At 33.1% G+C, this 20272-nt stretch overlaps 1 protein-coding gene across 5 annotated transcripts in view; it reads left to right on the top strand.

Annotated features, from left to right (window-relative positions):
• Positions 1-20272, top strand: part of LPIN2 (lipin 2) — a 98565-nt gene that overhangs the window by 59692 nt on the left and 18601 nt on the right. For 4 of the 5 annotated variants that reach the window (XM_012541525.3, XM_031946587.1, XM_012541523.3 and 1 more), the window contains exons 5-12: positions 4290-4397; positions 4987-5110; positions 9241-9595; positions 11945-12044; positions 14703-14890; positions 16480-16573; positions 16955-17024; positions 19060-19149. In XM_012541525.3, coding sequence (XP_012396979.1) covers positions 4290-4397; positions 4987-5110; positions 9241-9595; positions 11945-12044; positions 14703-14890; positions 16480-16573; positions 16955-17024; positions 19060-19149 — 1129 coding nt within the window. The remainder of the gene's footprint in view (positions 1-4289; positions 4398-4986; positions 5111-9240; positions 9596-11944; positions 12045-14702; positions 14891-16479; positions 16574-16954; positions 17025-19059; positions 19150-20272) is intronic. The other variant, XM_031946588.1, reaches the window with a different exon arrangement.

The following is a 20272-nucleotide window of genomic DNA, read 5'->3' as shown; positions in this document are numbered from 1 at the left end:
TCTCTGGAAATGGATAGATAGCCTTTTTTGTCATGGGACCTTTGGAATTGTCTTGGATCATTGTATTATTAATCAGAGTAACTAAGTTTCACAATTGATCTTTCTTACAATATTGCTATCACTCTGTGCAGTATTTTTCTGGTTCTGTTCAGTTTACTCTTTATCATTTCATGAAGCTTCCCAAGTGGTTTTTTTTTCCTCAATCCATCCTGTTTATCATTTCTTATAGCACAATAGTATTCCATTACAGTCATTTACCACAAATTGTTTATGGGTTCCCCAATTGGTGGACATTCCCTCAATTTTCAGTTCTTTGCTTCCAGAAAAAGAGCTGGTATAAATATTTTTGTACAAATAGATCCTTTCCCCCTTTTTTTGTAATCTCTTTAGGATAGATAGTGGTAGTGCTGGGTCACAGGGTATGCAGTTTTATAGCCCTTTGGGCATAGTTCCAAATGATTCTCAGAATAGAGATCAGTTCACAACTCCACCAACAATCCATTAATATCCCAATATCAGATATCAGATAGAGAAAAAGAACCTTAAACCCTAGCCTATACATCTAGATAGTTATGTTACTAGTCAGTAGATGTAGTGTATGAGGGGATGAGACTTTTCATTATCTTCTTAAAAATAATATATTTTTCCCAAATACATGCATAAATAATTTTCAACATTCAACTTTGAAGGACTTTGTGTTCCAAATTTCTTCCCTCACCCTCTTCCAAGACAGCAAGCAATCCAATATAGGTTAAACATATGCAGTTCTTCTAAGCACATTTCCATATTCGTCATGTTATACACACACACACACACACAAATCAGATCAAAAGAGAAAAAAACAACAACAAGCAACTGAACAATCATCAAAAAAAAGATGCAAATACCAAAGTGTTTGATCCTCATTCAGTCTCCATAGTTCTCTCTCTGGATGTGGCTGGCACATTCTATTACATTGTCTTGGATTACCTCGTTGCTGAAAAAATAGACTTTTCATTATTTTGAAGTCATCCTGGGTATCATATGCGTTTGGAATTTTGAAGATTTCAGTTATTCAGGTTCTCCTTGACCACCTTTTCCTCAGAGAATTATGTGGTCTTTACTCTCATGGTTTCCAAAACTAGGTTTTTCACTAATAGTTTTATTTCAATAAGTAACATTCTAATACACTACTTTGTTTTAATTTGGAGACTCATTTCTTCAACAGAAATTGAGGTTGGTCCAGGCTTCTTGAAAAAAGGAATAGGTAAAAGGAAAAAAAAGTTGAATGAAATGACTTGCTATTCCCTTTTTCTTGAAACATTAGAGCCATATTTGCTTTGCTTGAATCACATCTACAGTTGTTACAGTCTTTTTAAGATGATAGTCATTTTAGTGCAGGCAATCTATACTAGAATATGTCTTTTTATTCCTAAGATAACTGGTGAAAATGATTACACTTGCAAAGTAATTGTTTTTATTCAGCTTTTGCTCCCAACATAATCTGGGTTTTGGGCTTGGATAATGCATAAAATCTTTTATTGCCTTCCACCAAATATATTAATTTATAGAAACAATAAAAATTACATCTCCTGAACATGAATACTTTTTTAATGTCTAAAATTCTGCTTTTTCTGATTTACATAGTCTGCAAAAGTAATCCAAAAGTCCATCACTAATAAAATGTATTTTAAACACCCAGCAATAACATTAATAGGATGTCAGAACAAGAAGCATTAAAAGGAGCCCCAAGGTAACATTCCCACCCCAAATTTTGCCTCTTCCTCCTCCCAAAAGAAGAAAAATCAACAAACTAACTGATTCTCCATTATTTTTAGCACAAGAATTCCTAACTATTTTTGTGATATGGTCTCTTTTGGCAACTTGGTGGTGCTTATATATACACCCATTTTCAGAATAATATTTATTTCCTCCATTTATAATCGGAGGGAATGTTAGTTTTCAGGTAGAGGTTAGTGAAAATATTTTTTCTTTATCCTAGTCATATACCATCTTTTCCAAGCAAAACAAAACAACAAATCTTTTTGACATTTAAAGCCCTTCACAATCTGGCTTCAACCTACTTTTCTAGACTTGTTATACATATTTCCTTTGACATACTCCTTATTCCAATCAAACTGGCCCTCTTATTGTCCCTCACAAGCAGTATTTCATCTTTGGTCTCCATGTTTTTGCAGTGGCTATGCACATGCCTGATTGCAATGCATCCTCTTCTCACTCAAACCTTTTCTGACCCATTTCCCAGCCTTTCTCCTAAAAATATTTGCTTTCTATTTTGTAAAAGCTTGCATATGCTCGCATTGTCCTCCAGTTACCATGTAAGCTTTGTATCCTCAGTGTATGGCACAGAGTAGGTGCTTAATAAATGTTTTTTGATTGGTTGATTGACCAAATACACAGAGAGAGACTGACAGAGACAGTTGGAAATAGAAATCTGGTCTCCAGAAGATGAATTTTTCTCAGCTTCTTTAAACCTGTAGGCCCTTCATAGCCCTATAGTGAGTACAGTCATTATGAGGTGATTTTAATCTTGATCGTAATCTTAATCCTAAAGCTTTATACCCTGAATCCCCCTGTTCTTTTTCACTTCCAGCATGAACAGGTAGGCAAATACTGATTAACTAATCATCTGACTTTATTTTAGCTAAGGTATTCATGAAAAATGTTCAAATTCCAAATGTGAGTCTAGACCATTTAATAAATGGAACAAAATTTCCCCTGCATTTTCTTTAAAGCTTCAAACACATTGATCATATACATAATAATTTTTCTTAATGTTGTCATTGTCAATACCTGGCAACTGATGGGATCAAAGCCCTGATAGATGACTTTCTCAATGACTAATGGGGTACTCTTAGAGCTAAAATTATGCAGCCTACTTGTGTCCTATAATTGCCAGACATATATAGGTTAGATTTTTCTCTTTTAACTTATTATTGGTCTTTTGAATGGGGAAAAGAAAGTGATCAGTGTATAAAATGATTCTAGATTTGGAATCATCTCATTTTGTAAAGACTACAAGTTTTCTGCAAAGTAGTTTTTACAAGTACTGTGTTAACAATAGAGTCACAGTACTGGGGGAAAAAACACCCACCAAAACTTTACTTTGATCAAATCCAAGACTAATTTCCTGGAAGGCAAGAAGTTTTTTATGATCCTGGTTCTCTTATTGAAATTTTTAAGTCTACTATCAGAATGAGTGCTTTGCTATACTTCTTGACTTAGTTTTAATAATTAGGCATATTCTGTAAAATGTAAAAATATTTGTTCATTTCAGTCTGTTCCTTAAGCATTGCAGACTTCGTTAAGCATCTGCAATCTTTCCCTAGGAGTGGGATAGGCATGGAGATTGAACCTGAAATTTCATTGATATGTAGAGCTCCTAGGTAATCTCCTGGGTCGGTACCTTTTCTGCAATTTATAGTCTTAGTTGCCTCAAATACTTAATGGTTAAGTCACTTGGCCAGGGGCACACAGCTGGTATGTATGAGAGATGAGATTTGAGTCTTTTTTACCCTAAAATCAGCTCTCTATCCACTAACTTCTCTGCCTTTCTAAAGCCTTGTAGAAATGTTTCTTGATATCACTAAGTTCTGAGATTCACTATTATTTTCCATTAAGATGGGAGTCATCAAAGAAAAATTATATCTTTTCCTATTTATATGATATAGTCAGGGATGTGACTTTTCTTATGTATAGTTTCATCTGTGTAAATGGGAATAGGTCATATGTGAAACTGAGTTAAAATCTTATTATGACTAATAGTTTCCCTCTCTTCACCCACAAAATAGCTACAGAAACTCCTGGAAAGCAATAACATTTCATCTACTTTCACAGGTTCCTCCTTACCTTCCCTATATCATGGAATTGGTGCTAATAAATAGTGAAATTTATGGGAGGAAGAGAAAGGATCTAGGCTAATGTTTGAGCTAAAAATTTGCCTTGAATAATATATCTATTATCTCTAAATTTAAGTGTGTTACTTATGACATGAGACAGTTGCTATATTTTCTTATAAATCAGTAAATGCTAAAATATTTTAAAAATCACATTTCCTCCCCTAAATGTAAGGAGTATTTGAAGTAACTTGTGAAGTTTTTTCCCCCATTGTCACTAGTAACATCATCTTCTCCATCATTTTTTTTCCTTTTGAAAATCTTTTCTATTTAGTAACCCATCCTCTTTCTCTATTTTTTTTTTTTTTTTGATTGAGAGAATTGTCTTTGGAGGCCTGCATGTTAACTGTTAATTGTAGTCATATCCACCTTTCTTTTTTCTTTCTTTCACAGAGGAACTTCAACTACTGCAATGAAGGAAGAAGACTATAAAGAACCTTTGATCTTCCATTCCAGTGATCATTACCCATTATCTGATGGAGATTGGTCCCCTTTGGACAAGTAAATAATTTTATTAACTTCTCTTTTCATTTATTTAACTTCTTGAAGGCAAGAAGGACTTAGGCAGACTTGTTAAATGGCTGTTCTCTTTTTCAGCAGACATCAGATTCTGTCTCTTCCTAGTGATAAAAACCTGAGATTTTTCTCCCTGATATGAATTGAATTCTTTCTCTTACTTTGTGTCTATCAACCTCTGTCTAGTTTGTCTGTCTTCAGTTGCAATGTGTTGATATGCATGCAACTCTGAGCTTGGGACCTCAAAATCCTGAAATTCTAATCCTAGGTCAGCTACTGACATTTTTTCCTAAACTATGAGTAATTTTAAAAGCAGACAAGGTGTGAAAATGAAGCCATCTGACAAGAATTTGTTTTGAGCTTTTTCAATGTTCCTAAAGATCTCTGGGGTCTTTCTGCCTTGTGAAGGAAAAAAACTAAAACTGCTTCTCATTGGGGATCTTTCTATCTGCAGGGTAAACTTGTAAGTCCAACCCACATGTACCCTCCAGACTTAGAAGAATCATGGCAAACTAAAGGGGCCTGTGGGTTACTTGCCAGTCACTCCCCCTTGTCTTTCTGTTTATGTTGACAGCGCCTTCTCCCAGACCGTCTGTCCTAAGAGTGACTCAGAACTTGAAGTGAAACCTGCTGAGAGCTTGCTCAGATCAGAATCTCACATGGAGTGGACCTGGGGGGGCTTCCCAGAGTCTACCAAGGTAATGAAATATATGTAGAACAGATGGCGTTTTTGTATTCCACAGATTCAGCCATTGCAAAGTATTCTTAGATTAGTGTAAGAAAGCAGGAATTTCAAAGATTTACTTTCACGAAAATGACTTGAGTGCCCTCCTGAGGTTACATAACTCTACTGCAGATATCTCTCCAAGCATTTCTATATATTGTATCATTCATGCTTCATTTAGGAGAGATCCAATGCCATGTTGGTACATTTTGAGAAAAGGATCAAAAAAGCAAAGGCAAGCACTGCTGTACTGTTCCAGAAGACAATTTTAGGCAAAGTCACTTAACTCTTTATTTCACTTGATCCAGTCATATCACTACTGAGCAAATATTTCAGGGAAATTCAAGTAGGTGACAAACAAGTACAGCAGACTTTTCTGTGGTAACCAAAAGTTGCAAACAGAATAGATGTCCATAGTTTGGAGAATATGATTGAATAAATTGTTATATGTATATAAAATAAAATAGTGAATATGAAGAATGCAGAAAAATGTAGAAAGCTCCATATGAACTGATAGAGACCAAAGAAAACCAAAGCAGGAAGACAGTTTACACAATGGAAACATAATATAAAAGAAAATAATAACAAAAAAACATTAGAGTTCTGAATAGAAACATAGGGAATATTAGACATCATAAATATCTTGATTTGCTTTGCTTAATTATATTTTTTTGTTATAGAAGAAGGTATAATTGGAGAGGAGGAAATCATTGTGAAATCAGTGACTTAAAAGAAAAAAGGACATCAATAAAACATGTATTTTAAAAAATAGATTGTCTTGGTGTAGTAAGAATAAATTTGGAAAAAAAATAGATAATTTTAAAACAGACTGTTAGGATGTGTGAATTTGAGGGGAAAGCTGAGTAGGAAGCTTTACTAGATCTTAACATTTTTAAAAAGGAAACTGATTGAAAGTTTTAGTTTTGACCAAAATAATATCTAGAAAATGAACAATGAGTTTCTTGAAAGGAAAATAATATATATCAATAGGTTTATATTTTGTTTGGGCAGAGCTTGGCATTATGAGCTTATCTGTGGTTATGTGTAGTTCTTACCACTAAGTTTTATAGTATAAATTAAAATATAATGTAAATATTATAATTTATAATATTATAATATAATATATATTATATATAATATAATTTATAAAACTTAGTGGTAAGTTTTGTACAGTGGTGGTAAGTGGTAAGTAGTGTACAAAAATATTATAATTTATAACATAATAAGCATATGATACTATATTAATAAATTGCTCTATTTCAGTAAACTTGTTACAATGCATTTTTTTTTGCTGAGGCAATTGGGTTAAGTGACTTGCTCAGGATCATACATACAATACATTTCTAAGCATGAGTAGGCTTTATTGTATTGAGCATTTAAAAAAATTAATTTTTCTACCCATTCTTAAAATCAGACCATTTTTAGCTTTTATCTAAAAAGAAGGCAGTTCTATTCTGTCATAACCTACCTTGTGATGGTTAAACATTAGATAAGCAATCAAGAATTGCCACTAAATATAAGTTTGGAGATAATAAGAGGACACTTAAATGTCTTGATAATCTCATATCACTTGCCAGACTCAAATGAACTATATCCTGTATCTATATTCTTCTAGTTCCTTCTAGAAAGAGGAATTTGTTTTATCATCTGTTCTCCGAATCAAGACTTTTCATTTCAGTTCATTGGAATTTGGTTGTTTTTCAATGAAAACTGAGTTTCAGTGATATTTTCCTTTACATTATTATAGTTGTATATATTTTCTTGGTATCAGTTACTTCACTGTGCATTATTTTATATGTCTTTCCATAGTTCTCTAAATTCATCATACTTGTCATTTCTTATGGCCCTGGCAATATTTTATCATTGTTATTTACCACAATTTGCTATGCCTCTTCATACTCTTTAGGCACTAACTTTGTTTACAGTTTTTTTGTTACCACAAAATATGCTACTACTTGCATGTGACTTTTGAGGGAAAGATGGAGAGATGTAGACTAAGTGATAGTATAACTAGATGGGTGCAGAACTAGTATAATGGTAATTAATGATTCAATATCAGTTTGCAGAGAAGACTCCAATGTGCCTATGAATTTGTGCTTGGTCCTGTGCCATTTAACATTTTTGCCAATTGAATTGAATAAAATTATACATGAAATTGTTTTCAGATTTGTAACTGACACCGAGCCTTACATCATAGCTGATATACTGGATAGCAGACAGAATTCAAAAAGAATTTTGCAGACCAGAAAGTTTGGCAAAATCCAACATGATAAAATTTTAAAATAAATATGAAGTCTTACATTTGAGTCAAACTATTACATTTCCAGTTGTGACATGGGGAGAAAGATACAAACAGGAAACAGTTTCACTGAAAAATGTAGAGACATTTTAGCGAACTTCAAGATCAATAAGAGTCAGTAATGTGATATGGAAGTCAAGAAAGAGTTTAAGCATAGTGACTGGTAGTGGGGAAGTGATGGTCTCTTTGTGCTCTGCCCTGGTCAGACCACATCTAGAGTAGCCAGCAGAGAAGACTTTGAGGAAGAGAAGGGAAACATGATAGCTTTCTTTAAATACATGAAGGACCCTCACATGAAAAGGGGATTAGATATGGTATGCTCCAGTGAATGTAAGTTGTAAATGAGCAAATTTAGGCTTGATGTAAACAGATGCTTTCTAAAAATTAGAACTAATCAAAAATTGCATGAACTTACTCAGGAAGCTGAGAGTTTTCATTCACCAGAGATCTGTAAGCAAAGGCTTCGTTGACCATCTGTCAGGTATGTTGGTAGGGTAGATTCTTGTTCTGATGTTTAACTGGATGACCTCTGAAATCTCTTCTCACTCTGAGAGGTGATTCTGTATGTTATCCATTCGTTGCAGAATATGTATCTTCATCCAAATAGAAGTCCTATATTTCCTCAAAAATTCGTTTGTAGAAAACATGAATATAATCTACAAATGGTGTTATTTTTCATTATATATTTCCAATTTTTTTCTTGCACAAGGATCCCCATTTCAGAGGCACAAGTTATATTCAGATCAGTATGATATGTTATAAGGTAAAAGAAGTCTATGTGTATTCATTGTATTAAAGTGCTGGAAATATAAAGAAAGGGAAAAACAGAATTCACCTTCAAGTATATCACACTAATCATGGAGACAACATTGAAAAAATATATATATATATGAGATCTAGACATGGTAGATTAGAGGAAATCTCAGAGGAAAATTTTAACATTTAAGGGAGAGCGGGGAAGGATATACCAGGAAAGGATTCTAAATAGAAGATAAGATTTGAGTTGACCTTTACAGAAACCAAAAAAGCTAAGAAGCAGAGATGAAATAGCACATTCCAGGCATGGAAACAACCAGAGGAAAAAAGCATAGAACCACAAGACAATTACATATGGAGAATAGCCAGGAGGTCAATGTCCCTAAGCTCATAGAATATGTGTAGGGAAGTGTTTAAAAAAACAAACAAACAAACAAACAAAAAAACCTGGAAAGCTTGGAAAGGGCCAAATTGTGAAAGTCAGAAGATTTTATATTTGATGCTGAAAGGAATAGGGAATCACTAGAATTTGTGTTGCAGGCAAGGGAAATCAACTTACTCTGTGGGAATATCACTCTGGCAGCTGATCGGAAGAGTGGGGGGAACCAAGGATGATGACCAATTAGCAAGCTATTGTAGTAGATAATTAAGGACCTATTTCATTACAGCTGCTCTGTGTCAGAGAAGAGAAGGGAAAATATCCAAGGGATATTATAAAGGTACAGATGCCAGAATTTGGTAACATATTGGACAGAGAGAATATGTGAGATTGCAGAATCAAGAAAGACTCTTAGATTACAAGCTAAGTAACTTGGGAGAATGATGATATTCCCAACAGTAATTTATTTTTGGAAAAGGGCAGGGTTTGAGGGGAAAGAGGATATATTTAGTTTTAGATATATTGAGTTTAAGTTACCTATGAGGCATCCAGTTTGAGATGTTAAATAGACTTTTGGTAATGGGAGACTGAAGATCAAGAGAAAGACATTCTAGTAGTAACAAGTTAATGGTTCTCTTTTTGCTAACAATTACAGCCTATCTTTTTTCAGATCAGCAAGAAAGAGAGATCAGATCATCCTCGAACAGCTACCATCACACCATCAGAAAATACCCATTTTAGGGTCATCCCCAGTGATGATAACCTGGTTAATGAAGTTGAGAAGGATGCTTCAGTGGAAGACACTGTGTGTACAATAGTAAAACCAAAGCCAAGAGCACTCTGTACACAGATGAGGGAGACAGCCGATACAACTTCTGTTGCTTCTGCAATCCTTGAGCCTCCTCTTGATAGCCCACAAGTTTTATCTATGTTAGATGCAGATCCTCTTCCTAACCCATCAGTGGAACCTCCATCATCAGAAATAAAGCCAATTACTAAACTGGATTCTCCATCAAAGAAAAAAGGTATTCATTTGCTCCTAACTTGGAATTAATGGTCCTGACTTTATATAGTAGACCATTTTGATAGTCTGGGTTTTGGACTGTTTGGGACTGAACTTGATTCTAGCACTAAACAAAAAATTGTAACAAAGAGCCATTAAATCACATATAATATACTAGCCAGATTACTCACACTTTGAGGAGAAAAAAAAATATTCCCTTTTAAATTACAGAGGGAATAGAATAGAAATAGCATTGGATCATAGGAAGGCAAAAGATGTGAACAAATCATTTTCAGAAGAAATGTAAACTATCATCTATCATTTGAAATAATACTCCAAATATAAGAAAAATGCAAATTAAAATGACACTGAGGTTTCACTCTCACACTCAATAAATTGATAAAGATTATTTTTAAAATGGAAGTGATCATTGTGGAAAAGTAGTGAGAAGACAAAATATTAGTATATAGTTGGTGGAGCTCTGAACTGCTGATTTGCTAAGGAAAGTTATATTTGTGGGAGAAAAATCACTCAACTGTTCCTATCCTTTGACTTGGTAAATCCATTACTGAGCATGTGCTCAAAGGAGATCAGTATAAAATATTCTTTTGTATCAAAAAACTGGGAACAAAACAGATTCCCATTAATTGAAGAGTGGCTGAGCAAATTGTAGTGTGATTATAGAGGATATGATTATCATGGAGTTTGAGGACTTCAGAGAAACATGCAAGGACTTTTATAAATTGATGCAGAGTAAATGAACTGAGAACAACATACATAATGAAAATAGAAATGTAAATTGCATATCACTAAAAAGCAGTTAAGTTGATTGCAATAAACAATATTTAGTCCTAGAAAACAGAAGATGTAATATACCCCTTTCACAAATAAGTTGGGGAGGCATCAAGTGCAGAATATGAAATATCTTGTTAAACTTGTTTGCTTTTTCAATTAGTCGTGCCTTATCCTCCTTATAATATGGAAAATTGGTTTGAGAAGTATGTGAGGAAATAACTTAATTTAAAAAAAAAAAAAGAACATGGGTTCAAATGCTTTCTCTATTATAACTATGGGTAAACTAAATAACTTCTCTGCTCCTCAATTACTTCCTCTCTAAGATGATACAAAGAGTGCTTGTACTATTTCAAAGAGTTGCTGTAAAATAAAGGGACTTTACAAATCTTAAAGCTATATAAGAATGTCCATTAAATGTCAGCCATTGAATTACGTAGAAAACTTAGCATACAGTTGGCCAGAATTCTTTTAAAGACTCTTTTCTTTTGTGTGTTTAATAAACAAATTTGTTATGACTATTTTTGGTTCCTCTGTTAGTTTATCTATGATTCTTGACCAAAGAATCCATATAATACATCAGTAGAGCCCTGAACCAGGAAAGAGAATCATTCTCATATTCAGATTCAACCATCATTATACTGACAAATGTGATAGCCTTCTATCCACATAGTAGCTTTATAACTATACTTTCATATATATTAACAATTTCATTTGACTCATTAAGCATCTGTTAAGGATTTAACTCTTAAGAAAGGCATTGTTTGGTCCATGTTTGATCTTAATGTGTTACTGTTACCTTTTAAGAAAAGAAAGAAAGGAAACCTGGGCTTCAGATAAGTTAATTACCTTTAGCAAGAAAATTACAGAACAAGGGCTATGATTCAGATTTTCTGAATCCTAGATTTTTTCCATGGTACCAACTGCCCAAAAAGTGTAAAGCATATTGTTACTAAATAGATTACAATTATTAACATATTTCCATAGGCAGCTTTGAGAAGATCCCTGATCAGCTATGGAAAGAGTCTCTATTATGAAACAACCATGGCTAAACTTTAACAATTCAAATTTATTAACAGTATCTGCTCTGTGTAATGACTTATTTTCTGTCTTAATTGAGCCCTTTGAAGTTCAATTCAGAATGCAACCAGTCTCAGTCAATTTACTTTGAAGATTTTAAGTGAATAGTAAAATAATAGCTGGCCTTTGTCTCTGGACAGAATCTTAGTAGTCAGGTTAATTTAAAACTGATTGAAAGGACACATATATATAGTGTTGATTTAGGTTAACTTGGAAGGAGAGTGGTAAAGTAGTAGAGTTAACACAAATCTCTCCTGGACCCTTTTCTGTTTATTATTAGCTATTTAAGCAGATTCATAGTAGAGGGAGGTAGATGGGGAAAGAAGAATGAAATGAGTTTCTTTCTCACTAGAAAGGCTTCAAACAGAAACCAGATGACCATTAGGGGGAGATATTGTTAACCATATTTATGCTGTGGATAAGAGTTAAAATAGATTTCAGTTCCTATATACTGTGCTTTTCATGCTCTTCATTAAAAATGACCTAATTGTGATAACAGGTGTCCACAAGAGAAGCCAGCACCAGGGGCCTGATGATATTTACCTAGATGACTTAAAAGTCTTGGAACCTGAAGTCGCAGCGCTTTATTTCCCCAAAAGGTATTATATTTAACTATATTCTTGAATACTTCTAAGACAGTCCCCAAACTATTTGATAACCTAATTAGTTGTAGAATGAATTATAATCTATTCATAAGAATGGGAATAAAAGACATTGGACCAGAACTGAGGATTGCTTTGGGTACTGGAAATGCAGAAATCAGATTTTTTTTTTTTTTTTTTTTTGTTATTGTTATTTGTTTTCAGCCTCTGTGTGCTTTTGTAACTCTGTGAGTAGCAGGCAAGTACCTAAAAAATGGCTCCAAATGTGAGTTATAGTTGTCCCTGACTCCAGTAGCCAAAAGTATAGCAGTCTGAGTTATAGTAATTTAAATTTGTTATGATCTACATTGGCTGCAGCATTTTGTATCTATTTATAGAAAAAAGTTTTGTTAAGCAAATTTAAATTGTCACGACAGAGTTATGTAGTTTTATAAACTTATTTAGAGGGCATTGTATTATGAATGATTTTTAGCAGTGGGTATACCAATTTAAAAGGCAATCCTTTCTATTTATTAAAGCAGACCCACCCAGGTGACTACTTAGCAACTTATTTATTTATTTATTTTGCCAACATTTCAGTAATTATTTTGGGTATTTAGAGATCATGTAGGCCAATTGTTCTCAACAACTTTTTTACTTTGGGGGTTAAATTTTGAAATATCTTTTTATAACATACTTGTGAACTGCTACCTGCTGCTTAATTTTAAAATTTTTCTCTGGATAAATGACAAGTTCACTCTAGTGTTCATGTTGATTTTATTTATCAACTATATTAAGTAGTTTGAATTATTCCTATAATAATCATCTTTGGTGATGCTTATTAAAATGTCTCAAAGAGGCATTTATTTTGTTATTAAAGTAGAAATGTGTGGGTTATTTAGTTCTTTGGATTAAACATATTTGGAATTAATATGATAGTATTTGCTAATTAGAATATATATTATATATAATCTATATTTATATGCATAATAATATATAATTAGAATTCCAAAAAAATGTAAAGAGAATTATGCAAATTATGTTTTTCTTTTCCAATTTCTCACTAATTTGGAATTATTTTTAAAAACAATTTTCAACAAATGTTTCTTTTTGAATCCAATAAACTATAAGCTCTTTGAGAACAGGGACTGTTTCATTTTTGGTTTGACATAACCAATATTTATGTAGTATCCTTCACAAATTGAGTTGTTCACCTTCTGGATATATAGGCCATAGTCTTCCTCTATCCCCAAAATTGAATGTCATTAATACTCTTATTTATATAAAAACAATTTTGCCCCTGCTCATTTCTAAAAAAATCTTTCCTTTTCTTAAGGATGTCAACTCCTGGGAATTCTTTTTCTCTGTCTCCAGTCTTTTAGAATTTTGAGATGAGCACAGTTTAGGAAAGTACAGCTTTCAAATAATCTCTCAAAAACCATAGTAATTTCCTGCTGGATAATGAAGTACCTCTACTTTTCCCAGGAGTTAGAGATCAAAATGTTTTTAAATATCATGCTCTTTTTAATGACACTATAATTTTCATTGTGGAAATCTAAATAAGTACTTCTTTTTTACCCCTTTAATTAAAATCAGAAAGATGGCTAATATAACTAACATTTTTGCCTTGTTTTATGGAATGACTTTAGTGAATGTGGGCAACATTTACTTGCCTTTTTTGTATATAGTCTCTTTCTGTCTTAGTGTTCTTTAAAGGATTTTAAAGTCAACTACCTGATGTAGGATCAGTGGTTCTCAAACCTGTTATTTTATATATTTTTACTTATTAAAAATTATTGAGGATGTATTAAAGTTTTTGTTTGTATGGGTTATATTTATAGATATTTACCATCTTAGAAATAAAACTAATTTTGAATTTGTAGACCCCTTTAAAAAGGATTTCAGAGATTTCTTCCCTTCCCCCCCAAGATTCTTTGTACATTTTAAAATAATTTAATAAATAAGTGCATATTCTATATTTCAAGATCTAATTGAGGTGATATCAAGAAATGGATAGGATTCTCACCTTGAAGTTGGGAAGACCTAAATTTAAATCATGATATATTCAGGCTTTGTGACCATGGGCAACTCACTTCTTAATGGCTTGAGATAATTTCTCTAGACAAAATTCTTAGGGGCTCTAGATAATTCTTCTAAGTTATACATGAACTGCTAACCTGGAGGAAGTTTCCACCCTAAGAATTTCCCTCATTCTTATAAATTCTTATAAAATTAAAGATTCCCTTCTCAAGGAGAGAAAAAGAGGGAACATGGTATCAATTAGTAAATAGTGTCTACTATGTACCAAGTACCATGCTAAGCACTGGTGATACAAAAAGAGACAGAAGATAGTCCCTGTTTTCTAGAAGCTTAATGAAATCAATCAAATGTAGAATCTAATTATTTAAGTTGTTGTTTAGTTGATTAGTCATGTCTGACTCTTCATGATGCCATTTGGTGGGGTTTTCTTGGCAAAAATACTGGGGTGGTTAACCATTTTCTTCTCCATCCCATTTTATGGATAAGGAAATTAAGGCAAACAAGGATTTGCCCTGAGTCACAATCCTTTAGGTATCAATCATCATGATGTTATTTGATCTAGAATGGAGTTACCAATTTATTAAATAAAGAATGAGAAATCTGTGTAGATATTTAGATAGATATTTTTCTTTCCAGTGATTCTGATCCAGGATCTAGGCAGTGGACTGAGTCTGATACTTTGTCTGGCTCCCAGTCTCCTCAGTCAGTGGGAAGTGCAGCTGCCGACAGCGGCACAGAATGCCTTTCTGATTCTGCAATGGATTTGCCTGATGTAACCCTCTCACTTTGTGGAGGTCTCAGTGAGAATGGAGAGATATCAAAAGGTACGTAACAGGAGTACCCTGTCTCCTCCCTTTACAAAGGAAAAAGATCTGAACTTATACCCTTATTTATAATCTGTATGGATAGTTTATCCTATCCCAATGTTTTGGGGAGTAAATCCTCACTAAGAAAAAATAAATGCGCAGAAATAGTTTTTAGTTTTGGTTTTATTCTGGATTTGAAAAAATGGGAATGGAGGATATTGGAATTTGTCACCTAAGTGGATACAGGATCATCATGTGTAGTATATATATATATATATATATATATATATATATATATATATATAGACTCTTTTTTTTTTTTTTTTTTTTTTTTTTTTTTTGGTACTCAAAAGAGCCCCAGAATTAGTTGTTTTGAGTACTTCACCTGTTCAGATCCACGGTTCCCTAGTCCTACCCAAAATCTTTTGGCAGACCAAGAAAGATGGCTTATGAATTCAAAGCAAACAATACTTAATGAAAGAAGATAATAGCAAGCTTATAACAAGGAAATTAAATCAGGTAGCAAGAATTTCAGAGGTCCATTCCTAGAGATTTGGTTTCCATTTCCTCCAAGAAAGGCTGTGAGTCAAATCCTCATCCATTTCCTCGTGTGTCAACAACCCAAGTGGGAGAAAAATGCAGTTCATTTAAATTCACAGCAGAGTTTTAATCATTTAATCACATCTACAAGCAGTCTCATTTTAGTCACTTTCAGAGCAACTAGTAAGTATTTCTCCTTTTAGGGATCAGAACTCAAGGATGAATCCTCTATCATATTCAAGCATTTTGGTTCCCATAGCAGGAATTTAGACCATCAGCATGGTTTAACCAGAGCCACCATTTCATGACTACTTTTCCAGGATTCCAGACATTAGTACCCACTTACTGTTTAGCTACCTCTCATCATTTCACTCCTCACAAAGGCTCCTCCATATTTTTCAACTAGGTATATTTCCAGTGCCCTATCTAGTCAGCATGTTTTTTAGGCTCACACTTACTTTCTGGGAGATAATAGTATACAACTAATTTTTGCTTTTCACTAATGAATGACACTATTGGTCCCAAACACTTGAGAAATGCAGTCTACTAAACAAGAAATTGAAAGATATTGAAATTATTTTATGACATAGCATATATTCTAACTCTTACCTTAAAATACAGCTTTCTTCTGTTTTCCAATTATATGGTATCCAGTTACTAAAGATGTTCTTCATAGCAAATTATGGTTTAGTAATAGTTCCTAATTGTTCTTTGATAGAATTTTTGCTCCTCTCATTGAGGTCATCTGTGATATATTATGTAGGAGTCTTTTTTTTGTTCTTTCTCCTTTTTTTTTTCCCCTTGTTGGGGTCTGGGATTAGTTAAAAGGAAAGGGAGACTAGGATATGAGTCTTCCTTGTTTCCTTTGAAAATGTTTCTGGATTGATTTTTGATGAATACAGAAATTTAGTAAAACCTTTTTTTTTTTTTTTTTTTTACTGAAAAAAGTGTTGTAGAATTTAATATTCTTAAGTAGAAGAAATCAGCTTGACTACTTTTTGGTCACAGGGACTTGGTGATGGTGTTATTTTTCTAACCAAAGTGATCAAAATTTTTTTGCCTTTCAGAAAAATTCATGGAACATATCATTACTTACCATGAATTTGCAGAAAACCCTGGACTTATAGATAATCCTAATCTAGTGATACGGATCTATAACCGGTAAATACATTTGTTTCTATGATCTTTTTTTTTTTTTAAGTAAGAGGAATGGCAGTAAAATTTTGATGAAACTTTATTATATTTCTTGCTTTGAAGTACATTATCTAATGTGAATAAGCAAATATGTAGTGACTTTGAAATGCAAATTCAAACCTGAACTACATTTATTTAAAAATGAAATGTTGAAATGAATGTTATTTTCTTGTTTTATTGAGTATTGCATTTCCAGCCACAATTTGATTCAAAATAAGTATTACTCATGCAACAAAAAGTTAACTAATTCTCTTAACTTCCAACACAAATAGGCTGTTCTGTATGTTTTAAAATTAATTCCACTGAATTATCTAATAGTTTCTCATCAATTATTTGTGTTTATGACAGATACTATAACTGGGCCTTGGCTGCTCCCATGATCCTAAGCTTACAGGTGTTCCAGAAGAGCTTGCCCAAGGTAAGCTGTCCCAAGACTATAGTGCTACCTTTAAAAAGTGTAATATGGATAGCACTTGCAAAACACCCATTTATTTGTTGGATATTTTTCATTCTTTGAGAGTTCTATAAGACCAAGTATTTTTAAAGATACATAATTCAATACAGTTATGTAAATTAGCACATCCTAGGACCACGAAGAAATCAGGCAACTATATTAAATAATAGCTAGCTAGAATTTTGATAGCACTTTTAAGTTTTGCAAAGCATTTTATATAGATTATCTCCTTTGGTTCTCCAAACAGTTCTGTGATATAGCTGCTATTACTATCCCCATTTTATTTACTTATTTATTTAGCTTTTTGTTTTCAAAATAAATACATAGGTAGTTTTCAGTATTCACCCCTGCAAAACTTTGTGTTCCAAACTTTCTCTCCCTTTCTTCTCCTCATTCCCAAACCCAGACAGTAAGCAATTTAATATATGTTAAATATGTGCAATTAATTCTTCTATACATATTTCCACAATTATCAATTTCAGATTATCCCTATTTTATAATTGAAGAAATTGGGACCAAGAAAAGTTATGTAATAAAAAAGGGAAAAGGACCAACATGTGCAAAGATGTTTGTAGCAGCCCCTTTTGTAGTGGCAAGGAACTAGAAACTGAATGGATGCCCATCAGTTGGAGAATGGTTGAATAAGTTATGGCATATAAATGTTATGGAATATTATTTTTTTGTAAGAAATGACCAGCAGGATAATTTCAGAAAGGTTTGGAGAGACTTACATGAACTGATACTGAGTGAAATGAGCGGAATCAAGAGATCATTGTACATGGCAACAAGAAGACTATGTGATGATCAATTCTGACGGACGTGGCTCTTCAACAGTGACGTGATTCAGTCTAGTTCCAATAGACTTGTGATGGAGAGAGCCTTATGCACCCAGAGAGAAAACTGTCGGAACTGAATATGGATTACAATATAGTTTTTTCACCTTTTTATTATTTACTTGCTTTTTGTTTTGTTTCTCATTTTTCTCCTTTTTGACATTTTTCTTTTGCCAGCATGATAAATGTGGAAATATGTATAGAAGAATTCTATGTATTTAGCATATATTGAATTACTTGCTGTCTAGGGGAGGGAATGGGGGAAGAAAGGGAGAAAAATTTGGAACACAAGTTTTTTTCAAGGGTAAATGTTGAAAATTATCTTTACATGTATTTTGAAAATAAGCTATTATTAAAAAAAAAAAAAGAAAGAAAGAAAGAAAAGTTATATAATTTGCCCAGGATCACTGGACTAATATCTGAAGCAGAATTAAAACTCATTATCCTCTAGACTGCAGTTCCAGTTTCTATCTATGTTCATTATGCTGCCTTTACTACCTTATAAATTTAATTGGTCTAGAAGAAATTTTTTTTAAAAAAAAATTCTATCCCTTCTTTTTATTACTTGGTCATTCATACTTGTACATAAAATTTGAATGTATTTACTATAGAAGTAAATTCAAAGTTGAATGACCAATTTCAGTCCATGGATAAATATAGTAGAAGTTGAAAAGACTAGAAAAGGAATGGTGTCAGATGTCAGTAAGACCAGTATATATTTTATAAGCAGGTGGACCTAGAAAACTTTTAAATGATCATTTCATCAGTTCAGTTTCCTAGAAGGAATATACCCAATAATAGGTTAAGGAGGGTTTTTTTTTTTGGGGGGGGGGGTTGTCTACCTCTTAGGCATACTATTACCATGTTGTATCTCCATGTTTCCTGCGTGGCCATCCAACATCAAACTTTGGAGCCTGCTCATAGGAAAGGGAACAGCGATATATAGATGAAATAAATTCCTAAAGCCTCAAGAAACCTTCAGCCATATAACAACATTATTATTAAAGCAGGTCTATTGATTTTAAAAGCCTAAACAGTCTGCCTAGAAGAAATTGTAAGAAGAAAAAAAGTCTGAGCAATTCATCTCCTAGAACAAGTAAATAAAAGTTAACCGAGTCTCACATAATTGGTAAATGTTTGAAATAACTCAGACCTAATCCTTTTAGGCTACAGTTGAGTCCTGGGTCAAAGATAAAATGCCAAAGAAGTCTGGAAGATGGTGGTTCTGGCGCAAAAAGGAGAATATGGCCAAACAGGTAAGGATACTTTTACACCTTTTTCTAATTTAGAGTTTGTATTATAGTATTGTCTCTGTTATTAAATTTTAAGTTCCCCAAATGTATGGGCTGTATTTTATTGCATCTTTTTTTCTCCCTAAGACTTTGTATATAACGAGTACTTAATAAATATTTATTAATTTGACTTGATCATCTCCTTGGCTGGTTTAAAAAAAAAAAAAAGTCCCCTAAGTGTTAAACTTGGAGAATTCACACTGAATCTACTGGAAAGCTAATGGTACTTTCATACATAACCCTTGCTGGAACAAACCCATACTACTACTACATCCTCTGAAATTCAGAAATAGGAAATGTCCCCTTTTAAAAAGTGAAAGTATTCAACAGAGTTGGAAAAGTCATTGTACTGTTGCTGGAAGACCTATACTTTAACACAGCAATTTTATCTCTAAAATTTTTCTGGAAAGACGTTTCACTGAAACTGAATTCACTGAATACTATATAATTATAATGATCAAATTTGGTCCCTAAGAAGAATTGGGGTAATGTACCTCTTTCCTTTCATTAGAGAGGTAGGAGATTATAAGTGAGAAATATTGTTTATGCTAACAACATAGGTAATGTGTTGTTTGGTTTTGCTGACTTATTTTGATTTTGTTTCTCTCCTTCCTCTTACCCCCCACCCTGTGCACCCATTTGACTCTCTGGCACAAAGAAATGCTGCTAAGTTGGGAGGGGCAGGGAAAAGAACAAGCAAAGTTTAGATTTAGGGAAGAGAAGATTTAATAAGTCCAAAAATACTCCTCGATTATTTGAAATATGTTACCTGAAAGAAAGATTCAGTTTATCCTCTGTAGTTCCATAGGACAGAAGTAACATCAATGGACTAAAATCAGGATTGTAGGGAAGCTAGTTTGTATTGTTAAATATTCTATGTTGAGTCTTTTTTTAAATTTATTTTCCATTTAGGGAACAAAACAAGCATTTCTGTAACTCAGTATTATAAAAAAAACGATGATTGCATATGAAGCTGCAAATCTGTCACATACAGCTTTGCTATTCCCTCCAAATATACCAAAAGTTGTCATGTAAATTCTTTTTTCCCCTCTCTTTTCTTCCTCCCCATTCCCTTCCCTAAAGAAGG

Source organism: Sarcophilus harrisii, chromosome 1, assembly GCF_902635505.1.
Source record: "Sarcophilus harrisii chromosome 1, mSarHar1.11, whole genome shotgun sequence".
Lineage (NCBI taxonomy): Eukaryota > Metazoa > Chordata > Mammalia > Dasyuromorphia > Dasyuridae > Sarcophilus > Sarcophilus harrisii.
Note: the sequence above shows the minus strand (reverse complement) of the source record. Positions and strands in the feature narration are given on the sequence as shown.